Below are 23,696 nucleotides of genomic sequence, written 5' to 3' on the forward strand. Positions count from 1 at the left end.
ATATATATATATATATATATATATATATATATATATATAAAAAAAAATATATAATATATCTCTATCACAGTAAAAAAAACACACCAAGCTCCGCTCTTAAAAAAAGTTCTGAAGCTTCTTTAGGGCAATTGCTGGATGATGTAGGCCAGCCCATACAGGTGGATTGGCTGCCCTATGTGTGATGAGTGAAAATGTTCCAAAACACCTCACCACCTCCCGCTATGCAGAGATTTGATAGGGGCTTGACAGCCTATGTACTTGTAAAAAAATGGCCATACATTAAGCAATGTGATTGTATATTGTGTATTTAGTGAGAAGGGTGATCACTTATTGATTGCATTTCATTTAAAAAACGTGCAGCTGGGAGGGTGGATGATGCAGGACGTGTGCTAATGAGGTCAGCTGGTCAACCCCTTCCTGTGTTATGACCTACAGTCTGTAAGGACGTAAGACAGAAGCAATGGATACGTTTGTAATCATTGATGTAGGACATAAAGGTGTCTGTAGCTTTTATGGAAAGCTTTGATTTTTTTTTTTTTTGCAAAAATAAGTACATGAATGCTATATTGGTACATAGGGGAGCTGGAATTTAGAAAAGAAAGAAAAAAAAAAAAAAAAAAAGGTGAACTTAGCCTATAAAAATCAAATGTATTCATAAATTTAGGCCAATATGTATTCTGCTAATAGTTCATGGTAAAAAAAAAAAAATCCCAATAAACGTATATCGATTGGTTTCTGCAAACATTATAGAGTCTACAAACTATGGTATATATTTATGGGGGGGGGTTTATACATACTAGTATGGCGGCGATCAGCGACTTATAGCAGGACTGCGCTATTGCAGCAGACCAACTGACACACTGTGGGAACCAGTGACACGAATACAGTGATCAGTGCTAAAAATATGCACTATCACTGTACTAATGACACTGGCTGGGAAGGGTTTAAACATCTAGGGCGATCAAAGGGTTAACTGCACGCTTAACCAGTGTTTTTGTGTAGACTGCATGCTGCTTTTACTAAAAGGGAAGTGATGGATTGTATCCCCTGCAGGGAACCAAAATCCATCCCTTTCCATACACACACACATATACACAGGGCTTGACAAATTTGCTTGGAATCTAGGAGTCAGCTAAAAAAGTTAGGAGCCGGGTTTTTTTAAACGACCGACAAAGCTTTATTTTCAATATAAAAAATAACTAATCTTAAATTTACACAGAAAGACCACCCCGCTAGAGACCCGAATAGCGTCACTAAAACGACAGTAAAGCAGTGCTAAAAATAGTGCCGCTTTACTGCCGACACCCCCCACGGCTCGGTGTGAAAGGGCTCTAAGGGTCCGATCAGGTCCGCCTGAAAAACAGACAGGCGAACCTGATCAGACAGCCCGTGTGAAAGGGGCCAAGCAGGGAGATAACAAATTAATTTTAATTAGGAAAAAAAATAAACAGTTCTTATATAAATATAAATAAATAAAAATAAAAGCTATTACGAAAAAAAAAAAAAATGCTATCCCCACATTCACTTCCTTCTCTTCTCCACTTTGGGAAGGAGATGGGCGGGCAGTGAAAACAGGCAGGTATTTCGCATTAGCATTGCTGGTTGTAATACCAACGGCCACCACAAGATGGCGTCAGATTCCAAAAGGACTCCAGAAGGACCGAGGAAGGCCGCAAAGCCGCGGCCTCAATTACCGGCCGGCGCGATCGCACGGGGGGGACGGAGTCCGCACAGAGACAGGATACCCCCAGCTGTGCCGCCCCAGGTCGCTAATTCTAGTCGCAAATGCGACCTGGCGCCCGGGGTTTGTCGAGCCCTGTGTGATAGAGAGATAGATATATATATATATATATATATATATATATATATATATATATATATATATATATATATATATATATATATATATATATATATATATATATATATATATATATATATATATATAAAGGCAATTTATTCTTAACCACTTGCCGACCGCCTCACGCATATATACGTGAGCAGAGCGGCACGGGCAGGCAAAATCACGTACCTGGTACGTGATTGCCTTCCCGCGGGCGGGGGGTCCGATCGGACCCCCCCCCCCCCCGGTGCCATCGGCGGTCGGCGTTTGGCTGGGAGAGTTGAGAGACGAGGGGGAGACCATCCGATCGTGGCCCCCCCCTCGCGATCGCTCCCAGCCAATGAGAAACATCCCCTGCCTCTGTATAGTACACAGAGGCAGAGGATGTGATGTCATCTCTCCTCGGCTGGCCAGTTTCCGTTCCAGCACCGAGGAGAGAAGACATGTAAGTGCACAACACACACACAACACAGTAGAACATGCCAGGCACACTAAACACCCCCGATCCCCCCCCCCCTGTCACAAACTGACAGCAAGCAGGTTTTTTTGTTTTGTTTTGTTTTTTTCCTGATTACTGCATGGTGTCAGTTTGTGACAGTTAGCAGTGGTAGGACAGTTAGTATTAGCCCCCTGTAGGTCTAGGGTACCCCCCTAACCCCCCCTAATAAAGTTTTAACCCCTTGATCACCCCCTGTCACCAGTGTCGCTAAGCGATCATTTTTCTGATCGCTGTATTAGTGTCGCTGGTGACGCTAGTTAGGAACGTAAATATTTAGGTTCGCTGTCAGCGTTTTATAGCGACAGGGACCCCCATATACTACCTAATAAATGTTTTAACCCCTTGATTGCCCCCTAGTTAACCCTTTCACCACTGATCACCGTATAACTGTTACGGGTGACGCTGGTTAGTTTGTTTATTTTTTTTAGTGTCAGGGCACCCGCCGTTTATTACTGAATAAAGGTTTAGCCCCCTGATCGCCCGGCGGTGATATGCGTCGCCCCAGGCAGCGTCAGATTAGCGCCAGTACCGCGAACACCTACGCACGCACCGTACACGCACCGTACACCTCCCTTAGTGGTATAGTATCTGAACACATCAATATCTGATCCGATCAGATCTATACTAGCGTCCCCAGCAGTTTAGGGTTCCCAAAAACGCAGTGTTAGCGGGATCAGCCCAGATACCTGCTAGCACCTGCGTTTTGCCCCTCCGCCCAGCCCAGCCCACCCAAGTGCAGTATCGATCGATCACTGTCACTTACAAAACACTAAACGCATAACTGCAGCGTTCGCAGAGTCAGGCCTGATCCCTGCGATCGCTAACAGTTTTTTTGGTAGCATTTTGGTGAACTGGCAAGCACCAGCCCCAAGCAGCGTCAGATTAGCGCCAGTACCACTAACACCCACGCACGCACCGTACACCTCCCTTAGTGGTATAGTATCTGATCGGATCAATATCTGATCCGATCAGATCTATACTAGCATCCCCAGCAGTTTAGGGTTCCCAAAAACGCAGTGTTAGTGGGATCAGCCCAGATACCTGCTAGCACCTGCGTTTTGCCCCTCCGCCCGGCCCAGCCCACCCAAGTGCAGTATCGATCGATCACTGTCACTTTTTTTTGTAGCGTTTTGGTGAACTGGCAAGCGCCAGCGGCCTAGTACACCCCAGTCGTAGTCATACCAGCACTGCAGTAACACTTGGTGACGTGGCGAGTCCCATAAGTGCAGTTCAAGCTGGTGAGGTGGCAAGCACAAGTAGTGTCCCGCTGCCACCAAAAAGACAAACACAGGCCCGTCGTGCCCATAATGCCCTTCCTGCTGCATTCGCCAATCCTAATTGGGAACCCACCACTTCTGCAGCGCCCGTATTTCCCCCATTCACATCCCCAACCAAATGCAGTCGGCTGCATGAGAGGCATTTATATGTCCTCCCGAGTACCCCTACCCAATGAACCCCCCCAAAAAAGATGTGTCTGCAGCAAGCGCGTATATAGACGTGACACCCGCTATTATTGTCCCTCCTGTCCTGATAATCCTGGTCTTTGCATTGGTGAATGTTTTGAACGCTACCATTCACTAGTTGAGTATTAGCGTAGGGTACAGCATTGCACAGACTAGGACACACTTTCACAGGGTCTCCCAAGATGCCATCGCATTTTGAGAGACCCGAACCTGGAACCGGTTACAGTTATAAAAGTTACAGTTACAAAAAAAAAAAGTGTAAAAAAAAAAAAAAAAAACACAAACAAAAATAAAAAAAAATAGTTGTCGTTTTATTGTTCTCTCTCTCTCTATTCTCTCTCTGGTGTTCTGCTCTTTTTTACTGTATTCTATTCTGCAATGTTTTATTGTTATTATGTTTTATCATGTTTGCTTTTCAGGTATGCAATTTTTTATACTTTACCGTTTACTGTGCTTTATTGTTAACCATTTTTTTGTCTTCAGGTACGCCATTCACGACTTTGAGTGGTTATACCAGAATGATGCCTGCAGGTTTAGGTATCATCTTGGTATCATTCTTTTCAGCCAGCGGTCGGCTTTCATGTAAAAGCAATCCTCGTGGCTAATTAGCCTCTAGACTGCTTTTACAAGCAGTGGGAGGGAATGCCCCCCCCCCCCCCCACCGTCTTCCGTGTTTTTCTCTGGCTCTCCTGTCTCAACAGGGAACCTGAGAATGCAGCCGGTGATTCAGCCAGCTGACCATAGAGCTGATCAGAGACCAGAGTGGCTCCAAACATCTCTATGGCCTAAGAAACCGGAAGCTACGAGCATTTTAGGACTTAGATTTCGCCGGATGTAAACAGCGCCATTGGGAAATTGGGAAAGCATTTTATCACACCGATCTTGGTGTGGTCAGATGCTTTGAGGGCAGAGGAGAAATCTAGGGTCTAATAGACCCCAATTTTTTCAAAAAAGAGTACCTGTCACTACCTATTGCTATCATAGGGGATATTTACATTCCCTGAGATAACAATAAAAATGATTTAAAAAAAAATATGAAAGGAACAGTTTAAAAATAAGATAAAAAAGCAAAAAAATAATAAAGAAAAAAAAAAAAAAAAAAAAAAAAAAAAAAAAAAAAAGCACACACCCCTGTCCCCCCTGCTCTCGCGCTAAGGCGAACGCAAGCGTCGGTCTGGCGTCAAATGTAAACAGCAATTGCACCATTGCACCATGCATGTGAGGTATCACCGCGAAGGTCAGATCGAGGGCAGTAATTTTAGCAGTAGACCTCCTCTGTAAATCTAAAGTGGTAACCTGTAAAGGCTTTTAAAGGCTTTTAAAAATGTATTAATTTTGTTGCCACTGCACGTTTGTGCGCAATTGTAAAGCATGTCATGTTTGGTATCCATGTACTCGGCCTAAGATCATCTTTTTTATTTCATCAAACATTTGGGCAATATAGTGTGTTTTAGTGCATTAAAATTTAAAAAAGTGTGTTTTTTCCACAAAAAATGCGTTTGAAAAATCGCTGCGCAATTACTGTGTGAAAAAAAAAAATGAAACACCCACCATTTTAATCTGTAGGGCATTTGCTTTAAAATAATATATAATGTTTGGGGGTTCAAAGTAATTTTCTTGCAAAAAAAAATAATTTTTTCATGTAATCAAAAAGTGTCAGAAAGGGCTTTGTCTTCAAGTGGTTAGAAGAGTGGGTGATGTGTGACGTAAGCTTCTAAATGTTGTGCATAAAATGCCAGGACAGTTCAAACCCCCCCAAATGACCCCATTTTGGAAAGTAGACACCCCAAGCTATTTGCTGAGAGGCATGTCGAGTCCATGGAATATTTTATATTGTGACACAAGTTGCGGGAAAGAGACAAATTTTTTTTTTTTTGCACAAAGTTGTCACTAAATGTTATATTGCTCAAACACGCCATGGGGATTTGTGAAATTACACCCCAAAATAAATTCTGTTGCTTCTCCTGAGTACGGGGATACCACATGTGTGGGACTTTTTGGGAGCCTAGCCGCGTACGGGACCCCGAAAACCAAGCACCGCCTTCAGGCTTTCTAAGGCCGTAAATTTTTGATTTCACTCTTCACTGCCTATCACAGTTTCGGAGGCCATGGAAAGCCCAGGTGGCACAAAACCCCCCCCAAATGACCCCATTTTGGAAAGTAGACACCCCAAGCTATTTGCTGAGAGGTATAGTGAGTATTTTGCAGACCTCACTTTTTGTCACAAGGTTTTGAAAATTGAAAAAAGAAAAAAAAAAAAAAATTTTTTTCTGGTCTTTCTTCATTTTCAAAAACAAATGAGAGCTAGCTGCAAAATACTCACCATGCCTCTCAGCAAATAGCTTGGGGTGTCTACTTTCCAAAATGGGGTCATTTGGGGGGGGGGGGTTGTGCCATCTTGGCATTTTATGGCCTTCAAAACTGTGATAGGTAGTGAGGAGTGAAATCAAAAATGTATGCCCTTAGAAATCCTGAAGGTGGTGCTGGGTTTTCGGGGCCCCGTACGCGGCTAGGCTCCCAAAGAGTGCCACACATGTGGTATCCCCGTACTCAGGAGAAGCAGCTGAATGTATTTTGGGGTGCAATTCCACATATGCCCATGGCCTATGTGAGCAATATATCATTTAGTGACAACTTTTTGTAAATTTTTTTTTTTTTTTTTTTTTGTCATTATTCAATCACTTGGGACAAAAAAAATAAATATTCAATGGGTTCAACATGCCTCTCAGCAATTTCCTTGGGGTGTCTACTTTCCAAAATGGGGTCATTTGGGGGGGGTTTGTACTGCCCTGCCATTTTAGCACCTCAAGAAATGACATAGGCAGTCATAAATTAAAAGCTGTGTAAATTCCAGAAAATGTACCCTAGTTTGTAGACGCTATAACTTTTGCGCAAGCCAATAAATATACGCTTATTGACATTTTTTTTACCAAAGACATGTGGCCGAATACATTTTGGCCTAAATGTAGTTTATTGGATTTTTTTTATAACAAAAAGTAGAAAATATCATTTTTTTTCAAAATTTTCAGTCTTTTTCCGTTTATAGCGCAAAAAATAAAAAACGGCAGAGGTGATCAAATACCATCAAAAGAAAGCTCTATTTGTGGGAAGAAAAGGACGCAAATTTCGTTTGGGTACAGCATTGCATGACCGCGCAATTAGCAGTTAAAGCGACGCAGTGCCGAATTGTAAAAAGTGCTCTGGTCAGGAAGGGGGTAAATCCTTCCGGGGCTGAAGTGGTTAAATATCTCTATGCAGTGGTAAATATAAACAACCAACTATATGGTTAGAGAGTAAAATCTTATCTTTAATCCACTCTGAGAATAACAGACAGAAGAGATATACACTGTATATACTATTAGAGGTTGGATCTAGTAAATATCATCAGACTCAGATCAAATTTTTTTATTTAAAAGAAAAAAAAAAAAGTTAGACTGTTTTGCTGATTTTCAAAACAGAACTGTAATATATTATATGCTGGTCATACAAAAACAATGTCTTCCTTCAAAAAAAAAAAAATTTTATGTTTGATTTTCTAATCGTTAATGGGGTCAAATCGACGTTTGTTTTCAACCACAGTGACTGGAAAATTTAGAAATAGAAAACTTCTTGGTGAAAGGAAATGTTAAAAACAAGTGAAAATTTCAAACAATATTCTTTTATTCAGCGAGTGTACAAAGATTTTTCGTATGAATATTCTTGTCTGAAAATAGATCCGTGTGGCCAGCATAAGGCTCGGTACACACCTATGCAGTTTGCTTTTGATCTGTTGCTGCAGTGCTTTTTGCTGTGTGTTTTGATTTTTTGCGCACGTGATTTTGCGGCGATTTGCATTTTATTTATGCCTTTTTTTGGCCAATTTGTTGTTGGGCAGATTAAAAAAAAATAAACACAAATTGCTGCAAAAACGCACTACATGCTTTTCTGCAGCTTCTCCATTGAAGTATATTGAACCAAAAAAGCACAGTTTTGCGTCTGAAAAAAGTCCCTGACCCTTTCCAAATATGCAGCAGCTGAAAAAAGCATAGATGTGAACGTTAAATGAACTGTAGTGCGTTTCTGCAAAAAGCTCCAAAAAAAAAAAACAAAACAAAAAAAAAAACACAGATGTGAACCAGGCCTAAGACGTTTAGTAACATAATGGGGTTAAAAAAAAAAATAGCCCTGCAAAAGAGCAAATAATCACTATTGTAATGGGTTCCTTTTTTTACTGTGCAACAGTGAAAGTAAAATTTACAGTAGCGATTATTTGCTCTTTTTGTAACCCCATTATGTTACTGGCCGATTAATTGATTAGTTGTTTCGGCTATATAACACACACACACACACACACACACACACACACAATTCTGCACAGGAGGGCCGCCCTGTAGCAGTAAATTTGCTATAGGGTGGCCTGGAAGTGGTTAATAGAAGCAGTTAAAATTTATTTATTCTGTGTAATTTATTAACCACTGCAATCTGTTAAGTCTTTAAAAAATGGAGAGCAAAGGGTGGGACTTTATATGAAGCACATAGCAGCACAAAGAGAAGTCAAGTGACTGGGAAATAATGTTTATTCATATTGTATAATCTACATATAAAACTTAATGGGCATATAGCCTCCAAAAGCATTTGGCCAGTGAGTGTGGTTAGACAACCCTAGTGAGAGTAGTAGTCCCCTCCTAGTTTCTATCCCTCTTACCCACTCCCCTTTCACATTTTTCATCACTCACTTCACTCATACACCTATACTCCATATATCCTCCACATATAACATAGAACACGTATTATACATACAATGTCTACATAGGTTCTCCATCAGGACTACTACTCTCAACCCCCCCACACTAGGGTTGTCTAACCACACTCACTGGCCTATGATCTGTCTGTGTTGGTTGTTATCGCCCCCATTGGCGACCACGGTGCCCAGAGATGAGACCCTGCGCTGTCTTGGGGACCCTCGATGCCGCACCGCTGCTGTGCAGATGTAAGTTGGACACACGACCTTACGATATCCCTCCCATAATACTTATTAGGTCTTAGTAATTTGCCTTGTTCCCTTTTGTACCCCTACCTTACAATCTAAAAATGAATCATTATTTGAGACTATTTAGAGTCCATGGTGTCCTTTTATGAAACTGAGATCAGCGGCGATCCCGAGTCTCACCGCTGATCTCAGCGCTTTACCAGTTTATGAAACTGAGATAATCAGCGGAGAACATGTTCTCCGCTGATTATCTCAGCACAGTGAGAATTCACAGAAACGGCCAGTTTATGAAGGTGCGATCTCCACACCTCACTGGCGATCTGTGACAGAATTCTCACTTTCTGATTCACCATTTCAGAAGTGGAGAATCAGAGTGAGAAGCCTGAAACTGGCTGATATTCTGGAGAAAGAAAGAAGTCTTTTGATTCTTTCTTTCACCAAACAGTCAGAGCACACCTTCCCCACCATTACACACCCCAAAACCAGCAGGATAGGAATTTATAGTGTGTATATGTATATATATATCTATATATATATATATATATATATATATATATATATATATATATATATATATATATATATATATATATATATATATATATATAGATACACATATATATAGAGATAGATAGAGATTATATATATATATATATATATATATATATATATATATATATATATATATTTTTTTTTTTTTTTTTAGATGTTCACGTCTCTGGCTGGGTTCACACTTGTGCGATGCATGAACCAGCGTGATTCCTGTGCGGGTTTTCACATCGCACCTACATTGACATCTGCGCACCACTGCGGGTGTCAATGTAAAGTTAATGACACCCCCAGATCATTTCACAGATCGCAGTGCGAACTATGTAATGGTGCAGGAATCGGATCGCATGGGTGTTCACACCCATGCGATCCGATTCCAGTGCGGACCAAATAAAGGGTCCTGTACCATTTTGGTGCAAATGCAATATGATTTAGGGCCAGTTCCCACTGCTGCGGTGTCCGAGATCGGATGTGATTCGCACCGCAGTGCAAAATCACATCCGATCTCTGTGCGATGCGATTTCAGCCATACAGATAGTATTGCTAAATTTGCATTGCCCTCGGACCAAACTCTTACAGGACCCTTTTATTGGTCCACAGCAGAATCGGATTGCATGGGTGTTCACACCCATGCGATTCGATTACTGTCCGAGTTTGCAGATCGCACTGCGATATGTGAACTGATTTGGGGGTGTTAACTTTTAGGCCCAGTTCACACTTGCGCGATGCCGGACATCGCACAGGCATCGCATGTTATTTGCAGCACACTGCCATTCACATTACATGCGATGTCTGTGCGGTGCGATATCAGCTGTACAGATAGTATGGCTGATATCGCACCGCATTCGGTGCAAACACGCACAGGACCCTTTTTTCTGTTCGGACCAGAATCGGATCGCATGTGTGTTCACACATATGCGATCCGATTCATGTCCGAACTGTCAGTTCGCAGTGCGATATGCAAGCTGATCTGGGGGTGTCCTTAACAATGTATTGACACTCCCCAGCGATTCGCATATGGCAGTGTGAACTGACATGCGAGTCGGTGCGAATTCGCAGTGTTCTCGCATCGCACCAGTTTATCAATTTTTATGTTTATCTATAATGAAATATATTTTATTTTAATTTATTAATAAATATTTATACTTGTATACTTTATTAAAATTATTTTTTTAATGATTATAAATGTATTTTGCATTTATATGAATGGTGTATAGCTGCATTACATATGTGCATTACATTCATTTACTATACACCATTCACATTTAAATAGGGACATGTATGATCTTTAAATATTGATAAAAACAATGTTTTTTTTATAATTAGGTTAATGTATATTGTGTAGGGGGAATTTAACTTTATTATTTTATTAATATGTTGGGGAATAATGTGTGCTGATTTGTGTTAAACTTTTGTATTTTATGGTTCCTCATACTGTAATCCCGCTATATCACACGAGATTACAGTGAGAGGAGCCATTCTCAGGAGTTCCCGGCGTTTGTAGATCGCTCCTCAACTCAACATGAGAAGCGATCTACACACTTTCATAAACAGGCACTCAGAAGAGAGCGATCTCCTCTGAGAATGCCTGAGAACTGAAAAGCGGTATTTTACCGCACTTTCATAAAAGGACACCCATGTTCTCCGTTTTAGAGATTTTCCATAGTTTTTGCTCCTGATGAGCGGCTTTGGGGCCACAAAAGCGTGTCGAGCCATTCACCTTCACCATCATCACACCATGGATCACCTTAAATTCCCCATAGTTCTATCTATATCCATAATTATTCAATATACGAATCATGTTCATTTTTACAATTTTTTTTTACTATGTATCCATTGTTGGTTCCACTTCTAATACCGGACTATCTAAATGATTGCGGATTACCATGTACTTTATGTTGAATATGATCAAATGCTTTTGGAGGCTATATGCTCATTAAGTTTTATATGTAGATTACACAATATGAATAAACATTATTTCCCAGTCACTTGACTTCTCTTGGTGCTGCTATGTGCTTCATATAAAGTCCCACCCTTTGCTCTCCATTTTTTAACGAATGATAGGGATGGAGGCGGTTACCCCTTTGGTTCCTGCCTCATTTAACCATCATTTTCCCAACCGGCGCACGCCGATGTACATCGGCAGAATGGCACGGCTGGGCAAATGGGTGTACAGGTAAGTCGCATTGAATTCCCCACTGTGCCATTGCGAGCGCGCTAGAGCTGCACGATTCTGGGAAAAATCGAAATCGCGATCTTATATACAATTAATCGTGCAGCTCTAGTGCGTGCCAGCCGGGAGCTCCATGAGCCGGGTCGCGAGTCCCGCGGACTCGATCGCTGCGGGGATACCCGCGAGCGCCTCACGGAGAGGATGAACGGGGAGATGCTGATGTAAACAGCAACTACCCGTTCTGCCTAGTGACAGTGTCACTGATCTCTGCTCCGTCATCGGGAGCAGAAATCAGCGACGTGTCACAGCTAGCCCATCCCCCCTACAGTTAGAAAACACTCCCTAGTAGTGACTTAACCCCCCCCGCCCCCTAGTGGTTAACCCCTTCACTGCCAGTGTCATTTACACAGGAATCAGTGCATTTTTATAGCACCGATTGCTGTATAAATCACAATGGTCCCAAAAATGTGTCAAAAATGCCCGATGTGTCCGCCATAATGTCGCAGTCACAATAAAAAAATCGCTGATTGCCGCCATTACTTTTTCTAACGTCACCGCCCCAGTGTGAAAAGTCACACTGAAATGAATGGGAGGCGGTTTTCAGGCGCTATTTCTAGCACTAAAATACCTGACACTGCCTCGGTGTGAAAGGGGTCTTAAAAGGTGTACTGGAAGGGAGTTCTTGTATCTTTTTTTTGTGTACAATGGTCTGTGCTGGATCATCTTTTAGAACTATTCCCCATTAGCTGTGTTTATATTTAGAGACGCCGTCCATTAAGGGCACAGTGCGCCGGTGAGGTCACCGGCTGCTACTAATAACAATCTCCTAAACTGTTTAGAAGATATTTACTGTACCTACAGATAAACAATGGGGACTTTACTACCACTTTAATGCAGAGAACGCATTAAGGTAAAAAAACTTCAGCCATTAAAAACACTAAGCAATATAGTAACATTTCAGTCGAATTTGAAAGCGAAAAGAGAAAACTTACCAGCTGCTGTGAAATACAAAGTGCCATTCTGCTGAGGGAACTGAATTTTCATTTCACAATCATTGCCGATTAGAGAGCTCAGCACAGAATCACAAGGAATCTTTAAAGGCGCTCCATGAGTGTACGGCTTCTCCGATACTTGCTGGAATGTAGAGTCCAACAAACACTCAGAGGGCAACATTCTACCACCAACCAACTGCATCAATTCCACCATTTTCCAGTATCCAAAATGATCGCAGGAATCCCAAGTCTACAACAGAAAAAAAAAATAAATAAAAATGCATAGAAAATGGCTTCTTCATTATTATACAGAAAAAATAATCAGCAACTATTTTTGAACTGCCAGATACTGTCCACAGTGGCATTTGCTCAGCAATTAAAACTCTATTAAGACATCTATCATAGGAACTTCAGTCATTTGTTGTTTTAAACTTTGGATAGTAAAACATTTTTTTTTCCTGCCTTATACAGCCCACTTCCTGTTTCTTGTCTGGTAAAAAGCCTACGCTTATGACATCATGCACAGCTCTCTTTCTCACTCTCCTGAGAGTTTGCCAGGAAGGAGAAGGGGGAGGAGTGAGAGTCATAAGGGGGCCAATGAGAGCTGCAGAGCTGGAGGTGTGTGTCTGTGTAAATCCAGGAAGTGAACAGGCAGCAGCTTCAGCTGCCCACAATTAAAATGGTTACAACCAGACTCAGTGGAGGGAGATTTCTGCAGCATATTTGGCAAGTACAGAATCACAGTATATATAAAATAATATGTGGTTGGAGGGAAGCTTCAGAATGGCAAAGATTTTTTATTACAAATTAAGTGAGCAGACTGCAGTTACTCTTTAAAGAGGAGGTCCGCCCAACGCTGCAAAAATTAAAAGCCAGCAGCTACACATACTGCAGCTGCTGACTTTTAATAGGACATTTGCCTGTCCTGGAGTCTAGCAATGTTGGCACCGCAGCTAATGTTTCCTTTCGGCTTCACGACCGGGTCTCTACCGCGCATGCGCGAAGCGCTCTCACTTGGGCCCGGCAAAAAGGGAGGGAAGAGGGGCCCAAGCTGTGATGTACTTCGCCACAGCGAGGTCTCCCGGAAGTGGGGACAGGTATCCCCCCCCACCTCTGGTGCCAAATGTGGCACCGGAGGGGGAGGGGGTGAGGATAAGCGGAAGTTCCACTTTTGGGTGGAACTCCAGTTTAGGTTCAGGAATAGGAATGCAAAATTCTTTTCTATATTTTGAACTGGTGGCCACACCCATGCTATGTTAAAGTGTACATCTAGTTTAATGCTAAAATCCCGGCATCTACAGACATCTACGACCGAACACTAAACGATCCAACCCTGTAAAGAAGAAATCGGTTTACATACCTTTTTTGTAGCCGGTCGGTCTCCAGTAGCGGAAGCTCTGCAGAGGACACAGCCAAAAACAGCTGTGAAATGAATGGGGAGTGACGTCACCCATAAACTTTCTATGGGACTTCAGTTGTCGGCTGTGTCCTCTGTACCCGCCTGCAGAGCGAAGCCGCAGCTGTCAGCTCAGCATGAGATCGGCTACAGAAAAGGTATGTATACCGATTTCTTCTTTACAGGGCTAGATAGGTTAGTGTTAGATTGTGGATGTCTATAGATGTAGTGATTTTAGTGTTAGGGTGGACTTAAAGTTGACTCCTGGTCTATAGTTGCTTTCCAGCTCAGAAACACATATCCATGAAGAAACCCCTACCCCTGTGCTGGATGGGAAAAAAAAACAAAAAAAAACACACTTGTCAAAAAATGTTTTATTTTAACCACAATGCAAAGAGATGCAAATGATACATTCTAAACGTACACCTTTTTTGTATATAGAAGGAAAAACGTATTGGCTCTTAAATCAAAGACTTTATTTCTTTTCTCCTTTGCCCAAATATATGCCAGCATTTTTATTCAATCTGAAGAGATCAATTAATTAAAAGAGAAGTATGGGAATAGCCAAGTAAAAAAAAAAAAAAAAAAAAAAAAAAACCACTCACCTAGATGACTGCAGCACTGATCCCAGCTGCGCCCTGAGAACTGAGCGATCAATTACCGCTGATCAATGTTCTCCCATAGCAAAATACAGTGACTATAAATTATCATCTCTCTGCCCCTCCAGTGCTAACTGGAGCGCTTGGCTCTGTGGGGGGGTGCCGGTCCAGGCTTATGGGTGGATCCTGACTGTCAAGTCGGGATGTTTTCAGAGCCTGGACAGACTGAGTGAGGCTTTAGCCCAATGTCAGCTGAAAACGGGTCACAGGAGGACAGAACGAAATGCACTCCTGTGATCTATAGAGGTACAGCTAAAATAGCTTTGGTTGTACTTCTTTATGCACAGTGGATTGATCACAGTTCTGCAAGCAATCAGGGACCCTTTAGGCCGGGTTCACACTACCTGGGTCTGCAGGTCACAGCAAAGGGTCCGGTGCGTCCCCTTTTATCGATTCAGGTGCAAATTAGGTCCGAATTTCTGCCTGAAATTGTACCTGAAACTGAGCCAAAAAAAAAAAAAAGCACAGGACCCTTTTCCAGTGCACTCTTCAGCCGCCCCGGAGATGTGTGAACTGGCTCCATTGAGAGCCTGTCATGTGCATTGGATGCGGGGAAATCAGATATGTGAACCCGGCCTAAAGGTGCCAATAAAATAAAAATGTGGGGAAACTATTTTTGTCCTACTTCTCTTGAGTTCACAGGAGAAGATTTACTTTTGTTCTTATGTGACCCGGAGTCAGCTTATAGATATTGCCCACTGTAAGCTTACAGGACAGACAGTGGGGGGCCCCTGTAATGGCACAGCGGGGGGCGGGGGGTACGCAGCGGGGGCCCCTGTGATGGCACAGCGGGGGTACGCAGCGGGGGCCCCTGTGATGGCACAGCGGGGGGAGGGGTACGCAGCGGGGGCCCCTGTGATGGCACAGCGGGGGGAGGGGTACGCAGCGGGGGCCCCTGTGATGGCACAGCGGGGGGAGGGGTACGCAGCGGGGGCCCCTGTGATGGCACAGCGGGGGGAGGGGTACGCAGCGGGGACCCCTGTGATGGCACAGCGGGGGGAGGGGTACGCAGCGGGGACCCCTGTGATGGCACAGCGGGGGGAGGGGTACGCAGCGGGGACCCCTGTGATGGCACAGCGGGGGGAGGGGTACGCAGCGGGGACCCCTGTGATGGCACAGCGGGGGGAGGGGTACGCAGCGGGGACCCCTGTGATGGCACAGCGGGGGGAGGGGTACGCAGCGGGGACCCCTGTGATGGCACAGCGGGGGGAGGGGTACGCAACGGGGGCCCCTGTGATGGCACAGCGGGGGGAGGGGTACGCAACGGGGGCCCCTGTGATGGCACAGCGGGGGGAGTGCGCAACGGGGGCCCCTGTGATGGCACAGCGGGGGGAGTGCGCAACGGGGGCCCCTGTGATGGCACAGCGGGGGGAGGAGTACGCAACGGGGGCCCCTGTGATGGCACAGCGGGGGGAGGAGTACGCAACGGGGGCCCCTGTGATGGCACAGCGGGGGGAGGAGTACGCAGCGGGGCCCCTGTGATGGCACAGCGGGGGGGAGGAGTACGCAGCGGGGGCCCTGTGATGGCACAGCGGGGGGAGGAGTACGCAGCGGGGCCCCTGTGATGGCACAGCGGGGGGAGGAGTACGCAGCGGGGCCCCTGTGATGGCACAGCGGGGGGAGGAGTACGCAGCGGGGCCCCTGTGATGGCACAGCGGGGGGGAGGAGTATGCAGCGGGGGCCCTGTGATGGCACAGCGGGGGGGAGGAGTATGCAGCGGGGGCCCTGTGATGGCACAGCGGGGGGGAGGAGTACGCAGCGGGGGCCCTGTGATGGCACAGCTGGGAGAGTACGCAGCGGGGGCCCTGTGATGGCACAGCGGGGAGAGTACGCAGCGGGGGCCCTGTGATGGCACAGCGGGGAGAGTACGCAGCGGGGGCCCTGTGATGGCACAGCGGGGGGGGGGGGGTACACAGCAGGAGAGGTATATACAGCGGGCCCTATGATGGCACAGTGGGGGAAGTACACAGCGGTATGGCGGGGCCCTATGATGGCACAGTGGGGGGAGTCCACAGCGGTATAGCGGGGCCCTATGATAGGAGTACACAGCGGTATAGCGGGGCCCTATGATAGGAGTACACAGCGGTATAGCGGGGCCCTATGATAGGAGTACACAGCGGTATAGCGGGGCCCTATGATAGGAGTACACAGCGGTATAGCGGGGCCCTATGATAGGAGTACACCGTGGGGCCCTATGATGGCACAATGGAGGAAGTACACAGCGGTATAGCAGGGCCCTATGAAAGGAGTACACCGCGGGGTCCGATTCTCTGACCTGTGTCCAGTGGGAAGCGTCCATCCAGTACAGGGTGACCCTCTTCCCCCGGGCGATGTCCTGCAGTCCTCGGGGGAGTAGTCGCTCCATCAGTGGTTGTAGTCCTGGCTCCTCCCCTGCGGAGCCGGTGAAGAGGCGGAGTTGGTCCCGGGAGTGCGGAGCGGGGGACAGGAGGAACACGGCGTTATGACACCCGGCCTGGGGCTCGGCCTTCATCGGCTCATCCACAGCGATCAGCCTCCCCCGGCGTCCTCTCACCAGGGCCGGCTTGGTGGGGGAGGAGATGTCCGGTCGGTCCCATTGGAAGTCGGACAGAGTCTCCAGCAGGGCGGTGTGGGTGAGGGCGGCCCGGCAGGTGGCGGTAGTCGATCCCCGGCCGCTCCGTCCTCTCTCCCAGCAGGCCTCCAGCTCCTCCTCGAACTCATCCCAGCTCCGGGGGCCGAGCTCTCTGAGGTCCGAGCGGCGGGGGGGCCGGCAGCGGCCGCCTGAGGAGTTCAGGAAGCGGTAACTCCAGCGGACCTGGCCGAGGCCTACACGGCACGTCAGGTAGTTGAGCAGCCGGAGGGACAGAAGTTTCATCCGCTCCTTCAGAGCCGAGTCCGCGGCGTCCACCAACAACACCACATTGTACGAAGACGTCATGGCGGCTCCGGTGACCCCCACCTCCCCCCTCACAACCGGGTCACCGCTCCGCCGCCATCTTCCCTCATCCTCAGGCACTGCGATCAAACCGGCCGCGCCAAGGGCAAACGTGGATGCTGATTGGCCGAGCGTAATCTTTCGGGCTCCTCATTGGTCATATCCGGGACAGAGTTGAATTGACGCAGCCTATGGCGTGCTGTGTACACATGTGACCAAGGCTCTCGACGGCAAGGGCTGATTGGTCAGATGTAGGGAAACTATGCTGAGTGCTGCTCTGCTATTGGCTGCCCGCTAACATTTAAACATTTAAAGGGTGACACTGCAACATAGTACAGCCCCTGGATGCAGAATGATCAATAATCATCAGGTTATTGTCCCAGTGCTGTACATTATCAACAAATAAAATATAAATAACTATATCTAATATTATTATTAACATTATATAGCTAATATATCTATATAGATATATCTATATATATATATCTAGATATCTATATATAGATATAGATCTATATATAGATAGATATAGATATATATCTATCTATATATATCTATATATAGATAGAGATATCTATCTATATCTATCTATCTATCTATCTATCTATCTATCTATCTATCTATCTATCTATCTATATTTACCTATTATTAGCATTATATAACATATATACAGTATCTCACAAAAGTGAGTACACCCCTCACGTTTTTGTAAATATTTTATTATATCTTTTCATGTGACAACACTGAAGAAATGACACAAGAAAAGCCGCTCCAGGTCAGGTGCTAGCCCAGCTCACATGCTGTGTATGTAACATTAAGAAATAATTCTGGACGGTTGCACTTCCAAAAATCCTTTTATTGAAGCTTCATATGACAAGTGATTAACAGATGGAGCAGAGGACAAAGAGGTAAACGCGCTTCGCACAAATGTTAGCGCTTAGTCATTACCTATTGGAACTAGTCACCACAATCATCTATAGCGTGCCTTGAAAAAGTATTCACCCCCTTGGCATTTTTCATGTTTTTTTGCCTCACAACCTGGAATTAACATGGATTGTTTGAGGATTTGCATCATTTCATTTACAGAATATGCCCACAACTTTGAAGATTTTTTTTTTTTTATTGTGAAGCAAACAACAAATAGGACAAAATAACAGAAAAAGTCAATGTGCATAACTATTCACCCCCCTAAAGTCAATACTTTGTAGAGCCACCTTTTGCGGCTATCACAGCTCCAAGTCACTTTGGATAAGTCTCTATGAGCTTGCCACATCTTACCACTGGGATTTTTGCCCATTCCTCCTTGCACAACTGCTCCAGCTCCTTCAAGTTGGATGGTTTGCACTTGTGAACAGCAATCTTTAAGTCTGAGCACAGATTTTCTATTGGATTGAGGTCTGGGCTTTGACTAGGCCATTCCAACACATTTACATGTTTCCCCTTAAACCACTCAAGTGTTGCTTTATCAGTGTGTTTGGGGTCATTGTCCTGCTGGAAGGTGAACCTCTGTCCTAGCCTCAAATCACACACAGAGCAGTACAGGTTTTGCTCAAGAATATCCCTGTATTTAGCCCCATCCATCTTTCCCTCAACCCTGACCAGTTTCCCAGTCCCGACTGCTGAAAAACATCCCCACAGCATGATGCTGCCACCACCATGTTTCACTGTGGGGATGGTGTTTTTTGGGTGATGTGATGGATTTGCACCAGACATAGTGTTTTCTTTGTTGGCCAAAAAGTTAAATTTTAGTCTCATCAGACCAGAGCACCTTCCTCCATACATTTTGGGAATCTCCCACATGCCTTTTCACAAACTCAAAATGTGCCATTTTGTTTTTTGCTGAAAGTAATGGCTTTCTTCTGGCCACTCTGCCATAAAGCCCAACTCTATGGAGCGTACGGCTTATTGTCGTCCTATGTACAGATACTCCAGTCTCTGCTGTGGAACTCTGCAGCTCCTCCAGGGTTACCTTAGGTCTCTGTGGTGCCTCTCTGATTAATGCCCTCCTTGCCCGGTCTGTGAGTTTTGGTGTGCGTCCGTCTCTTGGCAGGTTTGCTGTTGTGCCATGTTCTTTCCATTTGGTTATAATAGATTTGTTGGTGCTCCTAGGGATCATCAAAGATTTGGATATTTTTTTATAACCTAACCCTGACTTGTACTTCTCAACAACATTGTCCCTTACTTGTAGTTCCTTGGTCTTCATGGCAGTGTTTGGTAAGTGGTGCCTCTTGCTTAGGTGTTGCAGCCTCTGGGGCCTTTCAAAAAGGTGTGTATATGTAATGACAGATTATGTGACACTTGGATTGCACACAGGTGGACATCATTTCACTAATTATGTGACTTCTGAAGGTAATTGGTTGCACCGGAGCTTTTTATGGGCTTCATAACAAAGGGGGTGAATACATACGCACATGCCAATTATCATTTTTTTATTTCTGAAAAATAGTTTTATGTATATATTTTTCAAATTTTACTTCAGCAACTTAGACTATTGTGTTCTGATCCATCACATATAATTCAGATTAAAAAAACATTGAACTAAAGGCTGTAATGTAACAAAATAGGTAAAAAGCCAAGGGGGGTGAATACTTTTGCAAGGAACTGTATATCCCATAGTTTTTAGACGCTATAACTTTTGTGCAAACCGATCAATATAGACTTATTGGGATTTTTTTTTACCAAAAATATGTAGCTGAATACATATTGGCCCAAATTAATGAAGAAATTACATTGTTTTTTAAATGTTATTGAATATGCTTTATAGCAGAAAAGTAATAACGTTTTTTTTTTTTTTTTCAAAATTGTCAGTCTTTTTTTGTTTATAGCGCCAAAAAAAAAAAAAAAAAAAAAAAAAAAACAACAACAAAAAACGCAGAGGTGATCAAATACCACCAAAAGAAAGTTCTACTTTCTGGGGAAAAAATTACTTCCTTTTTTTGGGTACAGCGTCGCACGCCCACGCAATTGTCCGCCCACCGTGGATATACGTCACTATTCTGACGTTAAATACCGTTGTTATGGCCGCACATAGCGGCCATAACCCCGGTAGTTTTGTTTACAGCCGGCGGTCCTCTTTCACATAAAAGTGGTCTCAGCGGCAGGTTCACCATGAGATTACTTTTCTGTGCGGCAGGAGAGGTGACCCCCCGCCGCCTCCCGGGCTTCTCTGCATGATGGCCCCCACTCCATTCTATGCCCTTGGAGGACTGGAGCGATGTCAAACATCACTTCTGGCCTCTGGCCTTAAAGCGGATGTATACCCACACAACAAAAAATATAATTAAAAAAAGACCCTGTAAGGCAAAGGCATAATGAGCTAGTATGCACTGCATACTAGCTCATTATTAAATACTGACCTTAGAACAAGGCATCTGATCCCGGTCACCACCGCAGGAGCTGACGTTTTCCCCTCGGCGTGTCTTCCGGGTTCGCGGCTCCGGCACTGTGAGTGGCCGGAGCCGCGATGTTGTCATTCCCGTGCATGCGAGCTGGAGTCTTCTTCCCGGCAAGGTCCGGCAACGTCCGCCGGACCTTCAGTCGGACCTTTGCAGCGCATGCGGTGCTGACGTCAGCGGCCACATGCAAAGTGAATATCTCCTAAACTGTACATGTTTAGGAGATATTCATTTTCCTTACAGGTAAGCCTTATTATAGTCCTTATTATAGTCTTACCTGTAAGTAAAAATTTACAAAAAGGATATACAACCACAACTACAACTTTAAAAGGAACAGTGTAAAAATAAAAAAGTAAGGTAAATAAGAATAAGAAATTGGAAGGCTCCCGCCGTGCTCGCGTGCAGAAGCGAACGCAAAGGCAAGTCACGCCCACATATGTAAACAATGTTTAAACCACACATGTGAGGTATCACCGCGATCAATAGAGTGAGAGCAATAATGCTGGCCCTAGACCTCCTCTGTAACTTAAAACTGGTAACCTGTAGAAATTTTTAAACGTCACATATGGAGATTTGTAAGTACCAAAGTTTGTCGCCATTCCACAAGCATGCGCAATTTTAAAGCGTGACATGTTAGGTATCTATTTACTCGGCGTAACATCATCTTTTTTTTTTTTTAACAGAAAAGAGTTTTATTGAACAATAAGACAATACAAATTTAGAAGGAGTTATACAAAGGAATATCACTAAATACAGATACAGGATTTGCAACAACATGTTTATGTTTCATCGTATGGGTAATCAGTTGTTAATACAACATCCTATTGGATATCCAAGGGATCTATGAGGTTTACACATTCTAATACAGGTGGGGTAGCTGCAAAATCATACACATGAAAACCGAGGCACAGAGGGGTCGGGAAGTTCCCACCTAGGTGATAGTATTACGTCCTCAGGTCCCCAGCAGAGAGAAGGGGGAGGTGGAAGGGGAAACTTGGAGAACTGGGCGGGAATAGGAGGGGATGTGGGAGGGGGGGTTGGGGGGGACAACCGGGGGGGGGGGGGGGGGGGGGGGGAAGGGAATGACGGCGAGGGGGGGAGAGGGGGAGGGGGAAGAAAACACCTTCCATAACAACACTTTTGCAGAAGTACGACTGCTATCCCCCCCCCAGCCCCCTTGAACCTTAGCAGAGATAGGTGCCCTACATCCGCAGGCCACAACCCCTTATACTATCTGGAACACAAATGTTCGTTCTCCCACCAGGGCCATAAACCCCTGACAGCGTCATCCACAGGTATTTACCCAATTTGACCATATTTTGTCATATTTCTGTGGGCAATTTCTACTTTCGTAGGTGAGCCTGTACAGGGGCAGTACACCATTGATCGACCTTTCCCAGGCTGCTATAGTTGGGGGTTCCTTTTGTTTCCACCTAAGGAGTATTTCTCGTCTAGCGTAGAATAGGGAGTATGTAAGGCAGAGTTTAACATAGCGATCTCCCTCTATGTCCTCCAAGTGAGTCAGTAGCATAGTAAGGGGGTTGAGCGGGATTTTGGTTCCACATATGTTGCTTAGTATATCCGCCACTGAGGTCCAGTAAGGGCGTAACTTAATGCATGACCACACTATGTGAAAAAAGGAACCCACCTCTACACCACATCTGTTACAATTGGGACTGAGTCCTGGGTATATGTTAGCCAGCCTTTGTGGCGTGTAGTATGCCCTGTGGAGGAATTTTAGTTGAACAAACCTATCTCTAGCTGCTATCATAGTAGGGATAAAAGTTGTCAGGCACTCCTCCCATTCCTCCTCCCCCATAGAGGGGATATCAGCTTGCCACTTTACCATTGACCTGGTTGTTTTTACATCGTGTGCCACTGTGAGGTGCATGTAAAGAGTTGAGAGAGGTTTGTCTAGCATTCCCGAAATTAGGACACGTTCTATCGGGTCTGGTTCGAGGGTTACCTGGGAGGGGAATTGTGCTCTAAGAGCGTGGTGTAGCTGCCTATATCTAAAAAAGAAGGTTTGCGGCAACGCATGGGTCAGTCTCAGCTCCCGGAACGGAATTATACCCTCCCTGCGGATAACCTGTTTTAATTTGACAATCCCTTTTTTGGCCCAACTTGCCGGGTCTGGGATAGTCAGGAGGTGGGGGAGCATGGGATTAGCCCATAGTGGGGTGTGCGGGGAAATAGAGGACTCCCCTATGAGGGCTGCTCTGGATGATCTCCAGACCTGAATGGTGGCTCTCATAGGGCCTGTAACTTCGACTCCAGCCTTTACTCCCCTGTATGGTAAATTAGTCAGGGCTGCATAGGAGCCCACTATGGCTGCCTCAAGGGTGACTGCTGGGTTAAGTTGGGGTTGCGCGAACCACCACCTCACCGTTACCAATACAGCGGCCCAATAGTACATCTGGAAATTGGGCAATGCCAGGCCGCCACTGGACAGGGGGAGGTAAAGTATGTTCTTTGCAACCCTCGGGGCTTTTCCTGCCCAGATGAAGGAGACCACTATGCTTTCCAACCGCCGAAAAAATGACTTGGGGATTATTACGGGAGTGTGTCTAAAAAAATATAAAAATTTCGGGAGGTATACCATTTTTAGAAGATTTCCCCTCCCTACTGGAGTCAGCGGGAGAGATTTCCATGTGGAGCATTTCTGTTGGAGTTGTAAATGTAGCGGGAAGACATTCTTGTCGAGGTAGCCTGCAGAGTCCCCACCTACTCTTACTCCCAGGTATTTAAGTTCCTGTGTCCATTTTAAAGGGGTGCCAGTTTCTACCAGGGGCGTTGTTGGACTAAGGGGGAAGAGGACTGACTTATTCCAATTGATTCTAATTC

General features: G+C 45.0%; 1 protein-coding gene across 1 annotated transcript in view; it reads right to left on the reverse strand.

Annotated features, from left to right (window-relative positions):
* Positions 1-17,576, reverse strand: part of TICRR (TOPBP1 interacting checkpoint and replication regulator) — a 92,230-nt gene extending 74,654 nt beyond the window's left edge. Inside the window, exons 1-2 of the mRNA XM_073618447.1 lie at positions 16,819-17,576; positions 12,489-12,738 (exon numbers count right to left, since the gene is read on the reverse strand). Of these exons, the coding sequence (XP_073474548.1) occupies positions 12,489-12,738; positions 16,819-17,460 (892 nt within the window). The 5' untranslated portion in view covers positions 17,461-17,576. The remainder of the gene's footprint in view (positions 1-12,488; positions 12,739-16,818) is intronic.
* Between the last annotated feature and the right edge of the window lie 6,120 nt (positions 17,577-23,696).

This window comes from Aquarana catesbeiana, linkage group LG03 (assembly GCF_042186555.1).
Source record: "Aquarana catesbeiana isolate 2022-GZ linkage group LG03, ASM4218655v1, whole genome shotgun sequence".
NCBI classification, from domain to species: Eukaryota; Metazoa; Chordata; class Amphibia; order Anura; family Ranidae; genus Aquarana; species Aquarana catesbeiana.